Consider the following 11,461-nt stretch of genomic DNA (forward strand, 5'->3'; position numbering starts at 1 on the left):
TCGACTCCTTCGACACTGCTCCTCCTCCTCATGACCTGATGTCGACTCCTTCGACACTGCTCCTCCTCCTCATGACCTGGTGTCGACTCCTTCGACACTGCTCCTCCTCCTCATGACCTGGTGTCGACTCCTTCGACACTGCTCCTCCTCCTCATGACCTGATGTCGACTCCTTCGACACTGCTCCTCCTCCTCATGACCTGGTGTCGACACTGCTCCTCCTCCTTCGATCAGTGACAGTTCCTTTGGCTCTTGTCTCTCGAGCCCCTGAGTGGTAACCATCTGCGTGCTCCTTGAGCTTGGTCCTCTTCGTGGCTGTGCCTGCTCCTTGAGCTTGGTCCTCCTCGTGGCTGTGCTTGGCCCTCCTTTGCATGTGAGTCCATAGGAGTCCATGGTCTCCATGGAGACTGCACTACGACCATGCTCTCTACTGATCTCGACTAGATCTTCGATACCTGTGCTCCTTCCATATGAACCCGTGACCCTCCTGCTTCTTGAGCATCCAGGCCCATGACACCATTCACTGATGACACCCTGTTTTCTAATCTACAAAAGTGCACCATCCAACACCCAATGTACAAAGAAACTGTTGCTACCATAAGCCAGCTTAGTTTCAGTGCCCTCGCCACTGCCCTATCCATCCAGCAATCAGCAATCGAGAACAACCCTGCTTTGAGGGTTGATCCCCATCAAGCTAGTGCCAGAGTTGCTGGCAGCGATGATCAGGATGAGACACCTGGAGAGGATGAGAAGGATGAAAAGGATGCCAACAGCACCAGCGCCAAGGTCGCCACCAGACCCCAAAGGCTTTGATGTTGGGTCTGCAAAAGGCCTGGACATGGGATCAGTCAATGTGATGCATCAGTGACCATACCAGAAAATTCTCCCCTTGCCAGGCCCAAATAGGAGATCTGGTGCTCCCTCACACATAGTTGGCCAAGCCCCCTAGATTCAAAAGAGACTTCTCATTGGATCTTAGACTCAGGTGCCAGCTATCACATGGTAAACGACTATAGCATGCTCATTGGTCCAAGAACCTGCCAAAAGCACATACTCACTGCTGGAAGCGAGGTTCTGGAAGCAACTGCTATAGGAGATGCTAGCATATCAACAAACACTGGAGATGTTCTTCTCCAAAATGTATTGTATGTTCAGCATCTCAATGTTAACCTATTGTCAACAAATTCTCTGACAGATGAAGGAGCACAAGTGATACTAGATTCAACCAGAGGGCAAATATATCTAGCAAATGGCATGTTACTCAAGATGACCAAGAATCGCAAGCGAGGACTTTTGGAGTTCCGAGGCGACACATGGCAGGAAAATGCAATGATCACATCAGCATCATTATTTGAAGGTGTTGATGAAGATTTTGAGTGTATTGAGAACAAAGTCAAGATACCCAAACAACAATTATGGCATGAGTATCTAGGGCATCCAGGCTGAGACAAAATGAGAGCCATCATCAACCATCTAAAAGGCGACCACCCAGCAAACCTAAATCCAAATGCCACTTTGACATGTGAGCATTGCATCTGAGCTAAAAGCACAGCAGCTCAGATGGGTCAGGGTGGCAGAGAAAGGTCTGTCATGGGCCTGGATGCTCAAGAAGCAGGAGGGTCATGGGTTCATATGGAAGGAGCACAGGTATCGAAGACCTAGTCGATACCAGTAGAGAGCATGGTCGTAGTGCAGTCTCCATGGAGACCACGGACTCCTATGGATTCACATGCAAAGGAGAACCGAGCCACATGCGAGGAGGACCAGGCACAGCCACAAGGAGGACCAAGCTCAAGGAGCAGGCACAGCCACGAGGAGGACCAAGCGAAGGAGTCGACACAGGTCATGAGGAGGAGGAGCAGTGTCGAAGGAGTCGACACAGGTCATGAGGAGGAGGAGCAGTGTCGAAGGAGTCGACACCACTCAAGAGGAACAGGGGTGCCAAGCAGGAGAGGCCCCTGAGCAGTACTCGATGAAGAAAGTACTCTCTGGAGAGAGAGAGCAGGAGCAGCATCGCTGGCGATGCTGTGAAGAGGTATATAACCATGCTTTCTCATCATCATAGGTCGAGTGGATCCCCATCCACTCTACTCACCATAACTAGTTATCACTTCAGCATAAGTATACATTAGTTTCAGTCAGCATAGCAGCAATCTATCAAGGTTGCTCCTCATCGTAGTGTGTGTGTTGTATCACCACTACCTGACGTCCGAAGGCGCCCATAGCAGGTTAGCGGTCCGGATATAGATAGAACCGAAGGCAGTAGTCCACTGCGGTCCGGGGATCACTTCAAGCATCAAGTCAACACACTGGACACTCGTGTTGACGCCACCAACCTTATCACCAACACCATCAACCTCATTATCATCGACGCCACCAACCTTATCATCAACCCCATCAACCTCATTATCATCGACATCACCAATCTCATCACCAACACCATCAACCTCATCATCATCAACACCCACACCAGACCTTGGTGTCATCATAACATTGATATTGATCGTGCCGAGCTACCCCTGAACGGAGTGTCCACAGAGGTCAGCCGAAACCTACGATAGTATATACAACGAACGCCACCTGCTGTCACTGCACAACTTGATAGTCACCGATACCGAGACAATAGCTGTCACACAGTTTAATAGTCACCGAGTATCTCGACAGACCGACCTGGGTTTCAGGCGCGAGACCCCTGACATTAGAGTGGATCGTTCAAGCAGCTCCTCACGATCACCATGACGGACCCAGACCTCAACAATAAGCTCGATAGACTACTCACTCTATTGGAAGCACAGCTAGAGCTTACCAGACAGGGTCATCGAGAGGAACGATTACAACGAGCTCAACTGAGCAGGGAGGAGACAATGGACCTCTCTCACTCAGAAGATCAAGCAGGAGGAGGAGATGAGTCTATGATAGGAGACCCACATACTCCTACTCCAGCTCCACGACCAAGACGATCAGTCTCATTCAACCTGGATGAGCAGGAGGACATCAACTACGAGAAGTATGCTTCACCTACTGGGCCAAGATATGTCAAGACTAAGCTGGACCCCTACAGCAGGACTAGGACGGACCCTTACCCCCTGGACCACGAGGAGGATACCAGCATCATGGCAGAGCTTAACCGGTCAAAGCCCATTGCCACCCCCTTTCCAAAGTTCAATCCCCGAGACATGGAGATCTTCATTCTAGAAGCCGAAGCATGGTTTAAGTTCAACCAGGTGTATGAGCAGTCTAGGATGATCAATCACATGGGTGCTCAACTGGAAGGGACAGCAAGAGAGTGGTGGACCTCCAAGCTCTGTATTGATAGAGCTAGAGAAGGAAGGTTGTTCAATGATTGGCACTACTTCACAGAGCGACTGTCAGAGCAGTTCAACCCACGCAATGCTAGGATGGAGGCATACAACAAGCTGTTGGCTCTCAGACTCACAAGTGATGCTCCTGGTGCCGCCACACGTCATGTAGAGCGGTTCAGAGACTTGGAAGGACAGGTCAACCTAGATGACAATGAGCTAGTGATTGATCTCTTCAGAGGTAGTCTCACTCGTAGCATACAGGAGAAGTTCGAGAGGAATCCACCTGGGAAGAGATGGGAGTGGTATCGAGAGGTCGAGGAGATCGATCGACAGAGGATGCTACTACAGCAGTCCTCGGCTAGACACTCACTCCCAAATGCCACATCACCTCCACTAAGAACTGGGTCTCGGCCAAATCAAAGTTCGATCCCCATCCGACAACCCACTCAACCTTATCCAGCTCGATCACCATCACAAGCAACTACACAAGCAACTATACAAAACCTAAACCGACCCCTTCCTCATCATCCCACCCAACCCTCGAAGCAAGGAAGCCCTGCTCCATCAGGTATCAACACCTGTCATGTATGCAAGGGTATCGGCCATTGGGCCAGAGACTGCCCCAGCAGGAGGGTAAACCCTCTTAGCTCTCGACCCATGGGACCAAAGGTTATGGTCACCACAGCAGACCCCTTCGAGGAGGCCACCGACTCAGGAGATGGCCACACAGGCAGTACTGAGACGGGTGACCCCTGTCATGGGCCTGGATGCTCAAGAAGCAGGAGGGTCATGGGTTCATATGGAAGGAGCACAGGTATCGAAGACCTAGTCGATACCAGTAGAGAGCATGGTCGTAGTGCAGTCTCCATGGAGACCACGGACTCCTATGGATTCACATGCAAAGGAGAACCGAGCCACATGCGAGGAGGACCAGGCACAGCCACAAGGAGGACCAAGCTCAAGGAGCAGGCACAGCCACGAGGAGGACCAAGCGAAGGAGTCGACACAGGTCATGAGGAGGAGGAGCAGTGTCGAAGGAGTCGACACAGGTCATGAGGAGGAGGAGCAGTGTCGAAGGAGTCGACACCACTCAAGAGGAACAGGGGTGCCAAGCAGGAGAGGCCCCTGAGCAGTACTCGATGAAGAAAGTACTCTCTGGAGAGAGAGAGCAGGAGCAGCATCGCTGGCGATGCTGTGAAGAGGTATATAACCATGCTTTCTCATCATCATAGGTCGAGTGGATCCCCATCCACTCTACTCACCATAACTAGTTATCACTTCAGCATAAGTATACATTAGTTTCAGTCAGCATAGCAGCAATCTATCAAGGTTGCTCCTCATCGTAGTGTGTGTGTTGTATCACCACTACCTGACGTCCGAAGGCGCCCATAGCAGGTTAGCGGTCCGGATATAGATAGAACCGAAGGCAGTAGTCCACTGCGGTCCGGGGATCACTTCAAGCATCAAGTCAACACACTGGACACTCGTGTTGACGCCACCAACCTTATCATCAACCCCATCAACCTCATTATCATCGACATCACCAATCTCATCACCAACACCATCAACCTCATCATCATCAACACCCACACCAGACCTTGGTGTCATCATAACATTGATATTGATCGTGCCGAGCTACCCCTGAACGGAGTGTCCACAGAGGTCAGCCGAAACCTACGATAGTATATACAACGAACGCCACCTGCTGTCACTGCACAACTTGATAGTCACCGATACCGAGACAATAGCTGTCACACAGTTTAATAGTCACCGAGTATCTCGACAGACCGACCTGGGTTTCAGGCGCGAGACCCCTGACATTAGAGTGGATCGTTCAAGCAGCTCCTCACGATCACCATGACGGACCCAGACCTCAACAATAAGCTCGATAGACTACTCACTCTATTGGAAGCACAGCTAGAGCTTACCAGACAGGGTCATCGAGAGGAACGATTACAACGAGCTCAACTGAGCAGGGAGGAGACAATGGACCTCTCTCACTCAGAAGATCAAGCAGGAGGAGGAGATGAGTCTATGATAGGAGACCCACATACTCCTACTCCAGCTCCACGACCAAGACGATCAGTCTCATTCAACCTGGATGAGCAGGAGGACATCAACTACGAGAAGTATGCTTCACCTACTGGGCCAAGATATGTCAAGACTAAGCTGGACCCCTACAGCAGGACTAGGACGGACCCTTACCCCCTGGACCACGAGGAGGATACCAGCATCATGGCAGAGCTTAACCGGTCAAAGCCCATTGCCACCCCCTTTCCAAAGTTCAATCCCCGAGACATGGAGATCTTCATTCTAGAAGCCGAAGCATGGTTTAAGTTCAACCAGGTGTATGAGCAGTCTAGGATGATCAATCACATGGGTGCTCAACTGGAAGGGACAGCAAGAGAGTGGTGGACCTCCAAGCTCTGTATTGATAGAGCTAGAGAAGGAAGGTTGTTCAATGATTGGCACTACTTCACAGAGCGACTGTCAGAGCAGTTCAACCCACGCAATGCTAGGATGGAGGCATACAACAAGCTGTTGGCTCTCAGACTCACAAGTGATGCTCCTGGTGCCGCCACACGTCATGTAGAGCGGTTCAGAGACTTGGAAGGACAGGTCAACCTAGATGACAATGAGCTAGTGATTGATCTCTTCAGAGGTAGTCTCACTCGTAGCATACAGGAGAAGTTCGAGAGGAATCCACCTGGGAAGAGATGGGAGTGGTATCGAGAGGTCGAGGAGATCGATCGACAGAGGATGCTACTACAGCAGTCCTCGGCTAGACACTCACTCCCAAATGCCACATCACCTCCACTAAGAACTGGGTCTCGGCCAAATCAAAGTTCGATCCCCATCCGACAACCCACTCAACCTTATCCAGCTCGATCACCATCACAAGCAACTACACAAGCAACTATACAAAACCTAAACCGACCCCTTCCTCATCATCCCACCCAACCCTCGAAGCAAGGAAGCCCTGCTCCATCAGGTATCAACACCTGTCATGTATGCAAGGGTATCGGCCATTGGGCCAGAGACTGCCCCAGCAGGAGGGTAAACCCTCTTAGCTCTCGACCCATGGGACCAAAGGTTATGGTCACCACAGCAGACCCCTTCGAGGAGGCCACCGACTCAGGAGATGGCCACACAGGCAGTACTGAGACGGGTGACCCCGAGGCCATGGACCTCAGCTCATACCAGCAACCCATGGACCCCGATCACGAGGAGGAGCACGATGATGATGACGATGAGGGAAACGTCAGTGGGGTGATGCACTGATGGCATGCATTGCTCTACAAACCTCCTCGCCATCACTCTGTATATATCAAGATTGTCAAGTATGTTTCTCTACCAGTGGAGGCAAAGCAGTACTGGAGCTCTCTGGAATGGTTCAAGACCATCCTGCTCGGATACTAGCTGATACCGGTGCTGGTTTGTCCATAGTCTCAGATTCTTTCATTAGTAAGTACCAAATACCCACAAAACCCATAAAAACAAGATCGATCCATGGTGTCACCGGGCACCAACTCTCCATCAATAGTTCTGCGAGCATGCAGGTATCTATTGGTACACACAATCTGGGTGTGGTCGAAGCTTCAGTGGCCGACACTGCAGACTATGACCTCATCCTGGGGTTCACTGAGCTACGGAGGCTCAAACCCACCATACAATGGGATATGGGCCAGCTGGAGTTCAAGACTCAGGAGCAGGACTGACCCCCTAGGAGACCCCCTGAAGCAGCAAGAGCAGGGGACCTAACCATGAGGAGACCAACCCTTCATGGTAACGAGTTTGTCTCAGCAGAGCGCATACTACGAGCAGCTCTGGAAGATGGACCCATAGGGTTCATGCTGTTAGAGGAGCCACCATCATCACTCCCGGCCTTTGGTTTTGTACCTACAGGCGCAGACAAAGGAGTCGAGATGGAGGTGGAGGTAGATAAGGTGGTGACGGCTGCAGACATACCAAAGCCATACCAACACCTGCGAGATGTGTTTGATGAGGTGGAAGCAGACAAGCTGCCCCATCATACCGAGCATGATCTCCACCTCGAGTTGATAGAAGGAGGTAAGCCACCTCAAGGGCCCCTATACCTTAAGGGACCCAAGGAGATGTCCGAGTTGAGGAGATACTTGGATGAGAACCTCGAGAAGGGGTTCATAAGACCATCGAAGAGCCCGGCACGATCACCAGTGCTCTTCGTACCAAAGAAGGATGGAGGTCTCAGACTCTGTGTGGACTACAGAGGTCTCAACGAGATCACTGTCAAGAACAGGGCACCATTGCCCCTCATCGAGGAGCAGCTGTTCTTACTCAGGAAGGCAAGGATCTATACCAAGCTAGACCTTAGAGCAGCATACAACCTCATCCGGATTGCTAAAGGAGATGAATGGAAGACAGCTTTTGGCACTCAGTTGGGACTCTATGAGTACCTAGTGATGCCCTTTGGCCTAGCCAATGCTCCGGCTCACTTCCAGTCATTCATCAATGACATCTTCCGAGACATCATTGGAGTATATGTAGTGGTATACTTAGATGACTTCCTGATCTTCAGTGACACTGAAGAGGTACATGTGAAGCATGTCACCGAGGTCCTCACTCGCTTAAGGAGCAACAGGCTCTTTGCTAAGCTGTCGAAGTGTGAGTTCCACACCAAGACAGTCGAGTTCCTGGGGTACATCATCAAGCCAACGGGCATAGAGATGGACCCAGAAAAGGTGCGCATTGTCAAGGAGTGGCCAATGCCAGAGTCAATCCATGACATCCAGAGGTTCCTGGGTTTTGCCAACTTCTATCGAAGGTTCATAGCCCACTTTGCTCGCATAGCCAAGCCCTTGACAGCACTGGTAAAGCCTATAGAACGGTTCAAGAAGTTCGAGCTACCAGAGGAGGCCCAACAGGCCTTCCACAAGCTCATCCAGGCCTTCACATCAGCAGGAGTGCTTCAGCACTTCGACTACCACCTTCCAACAAGGTTGGAGACTGATGCAAGTGACTTTGCTATAGCAGGAGTACTCAAGCAGGAGCATGAAGGACGATGGCATCCAGTGGCCTTCTACTCTAGGAAGATGTCTTCTGCCGAGAAGAACTATGAGATCCATGATAAGGAGCTCCTAGCTGTGGTCGCCTGCCTCACTCAGTGGCGACACATGCTAGCTGGACTACCGAACCAACTGGTCATCCTCACTGACCATGAAGCCCTCAAGTACTTCAAGTCACAGAGACGCATCACAGGTCGACAAGCTCGATGGGCAATACTACTAGCAGACTTCGACTTCATATTGCAGTATCGACCAGGAGACAAAGGTGGTGAACCCGATGCTCTCACCAGAAGGACAGACATGCAACCAGCCGGTGAAGAGCAGGATCACAATGTGAGGCAACTACTGCCTCCTCGAGTGTTCAAGGAGACAGCAGACCATGACTCGCTCCTAGTGGCCCCCATGATCTCGATGGAGTCCATAGCATCAAAAGGTCTCAAAGACCTGGTCAAGATCTTCCAGCCTTTAGACCAAGAGCTACAGGAGATACATAGGAAGAAGCCTTTCGAACTCAAGGATGACCTATGGTACAGTGGAGGAAGGTTGGTCATCCCCAAGGTGATCATGCCAGGGAGGACCAACAACCGACACTCAAGGAGTGCCAAAGAGGTAGATGGACAGTCTCTCTCTGTAGAGCATCTGCGATTCATGGTGATGACCCAATGCCATGATGGTATCACTGCTGGACACGTAGGAAGAGATGCTACCATCAAGGCAGCTCAACGACATTACTGGTGGCCAAACATGACAGCTTGGATTGCAGACTATGTAGCAAGTTGTCCTGTATGTGCTAGGTACAAAGCTCCTCGTCATCGTCCATATGGTTTGCTACAGCCACTAGCAACCCCAGACAGGCCCTGGGGCTCCATATCCCTCGACTTCATTGAAGGACTACCACCATCAAAGAAGTATGACTCCAAGACCTATGACTCTATCCTAGTCATCATCGACAGGTTAACCAAGTTTGCCATACTAGCTCCAACCCATAAGACAGTCACAGCCAAACAGACTGCAGTATTGCTATATGGACACATGGTTAGACTCTTCGGATATCCAGATCACATGGTCTCGGACCGAGGCAGGCAGTTCATATCAGGAGCATGGAAGGCATTTGCAGAGCAAATGGGTGTGAAGCACTCACTTAGCACGGCCTACCATCCTCAAACTGATGGTCAGACAGAGAGAGTCAATCAGGTCATAGAGCAATATCTCAGGATGTACTGCAACTATGAGCAGAATGACTGGGCCAACCTGCTGGACACTGCGGCCTTTGTATACAACAACACGGTCCACAACAGCATTGGTGTCTCACCATTCTTTGCATGCTATGGATGGAACCCCAAAGCTCATCCTGACATCCCTCAACGACTAGGAGTCAATGATCCAGGTCGCTTCAAGTACCTCATGGATGGAAAGGAGCGTTGCAAGTACCTCCAGGAGCAGATCAGAGAGGCACAATGGAGATCAGTAGACCAGTATAACAGGAAGCACAAGGACATTGAGTTTAAGGTGGGTGATATGGTCTATATCAACCGCCGAAACTGGAAGACACGGAGACCCACACCCAAGTTGGATACCCGGTTTGCAGGACCCTACCCCGTTCAGGAACGAGTAGGACGCCGAGCTTACCGAATCACATTGCCAGCAAACCTTAGGGTGCATGATGTGTTCCATGTCTCCATGCTCGAGCCAGCAAGAACAAGTTCTCTTCCTCAACGTGCTGAACAGCCCACCATGCCACCACTTCCAGATGAGGACCTCGACTTCGAAGTCGAAGCACTCATCGACAAGCGTTCACACAATGGGACTACAGAGTACAAGGTGTTGTGGAGGGGGTACTCAGAAGAAGCTGCTTCATGGGAACCAGTAGAGAACCTCAACTGTCCCGACCTCATCCAGGAGTATGAGGAGTCGGAGGGGGGACGAGTGAGTAGACAGAGTGGAGAGAGGAGGAGAGAACAGGAGGAGTAGAGAGAGGAAGAGGAAGGAGGATGACGTTGAGAGAAGGAGGAAGGATGATGTTGGCGATGTTGTCAAGGAGGAGGAGTCAGCATGAACCAGACCAGAGCATGCCTCGACGGAGCTCGGCTCTTAAGAGGGGGGTAGTGTCATGGGCCTGGATGCTCAAGAAGCAGGAGGGTCATGGGTTCATATGGAAGGAGCACAGGTATCGAAGACCTAGTCGATACCAGTAGAGAGCATGGTCGTAGTGCAGTCTCCATGGAGACCACGGACTCCTATGGATTCACATGCAAAGGAGAACCGAGCCACATGCGAGGAGGACCAGGCACAGCCACAAGGAGGACCAAGCTCAAGGAGCAGGCACAGCCACGAGGAGGACCAAGCGAAGGAGTCGACACAGGTCATGAGGAGGAGGAGCAGTGTCGAAGGAGTCGACACAGGTCATGAGGAGGAGGAGCAGTGTCGAAGGAGTCGACACCACTCAAGAGGAACAGGGGTGCCAAGCAGGAGAGGCCCCTGAGCAGTACTCGATGAAGAAAGTACTCTCTGGAGAGAGAGAGCAGGAGCAGCATCGCTGGCGATGCTGTGAAGAGGTATATAACCATGCTTTCTCATCATCATAGGTCGAGTGGATCCCCATCCACTCTACTCACCATAACTAGTTATCACTTCAGCATAAGTATACATTAGTTTCAGTCAGCATAGCAGCAATCTATCAAGGTTGCTCCTCATCGTAGTGTGTGTGTTGTATCACCACTACCTGACGTCCGAAGGCGCCCATAGCAGGTTAGCGGTCCGGATATAGATAGAACCGAAGGCAGTAGTCCACTGCGGTCCGGGGATCACTTCAAGCATCAAGTCAACACACTGGACACTCGTGTTGACGCCACCAACCTTATCACCAACACCATCAACCTCATTATCATCGACGCCACCAACCTTATCATCAACCCCATCAACCTCATTATCATCGACATCACCAATCTCATCACCAACACCATCAACCTCATCATCATCAACACCCACACCAGACCTTGGTGTCATCATAACATTGATATTGATCGTGCCGAGCTACCCCTGAACGGAGTGTCCACAGAGGTCAGCCGAAACCTACGATAGTATATACAACGAACGCCACCTGCTGTCACTGCAC

At 51.1% G+C, this 11,461-nt stretch overlaps 2 protein-coding genes across 2 annotated transcripts; both read left to right on the forward strand.

Moving 5' to 3' along the window:
* Window positions 1-2,734: 2,734 nt before the first annotated feature.
* Window positions 2,735-4,357, forward strand: UHO2_06612 (uncharacterized protein; the record flags this gene model as incomplete). The annotated part of the gene is made up of 1 exon (XM_041555028.1): window positions 2,735-4,357. The coding sequence occupies one exon, from the start codon at window positions 2,735-2,737 to the stop codon at window positions 4,355-4,357; it is 1,623 nt and encodes a 540-aa protein (XP_041410962.1).
* A 2,708-nt stretch (window positions 4,358-7,065) lies between these two features.
* On the forward strand, window positions 7,066-10,317 carry UHO2_06613 (uncharacterized protein; the record flags this gene model as incomplete). Its single annotated transcript, XM_041555029.1, has 1 exon — window positions 7,066-10,317. The coding sequence occupies one exon, from the start codon at window positions 7,066-7,068 to the stop codon at window positions 10,315-10,317; it is 3,252 nt and encodes a 1,083-aa protein (XP_041410963.1).
* Between the last annotated feature and the right edge of the window lie 1,144 nt (window positions 10,318-11,461).

The sequence above is a fragment of the Ustilago hordei genome (assembly GCF_900519145.1).
Source record: "Ustilago hordei strain Uho2 genome assembly, contig: UHO2_contig_19, whole genome shotgun sequence".
In the NCBI taxonomy this organism is placed as follows: Eukaryota; Fungi; Basidiomycota; class Ustilaginomycetes; order Ustilaginales; family Ustilaginaceae; genus Ustilago; species Ustilago hordei.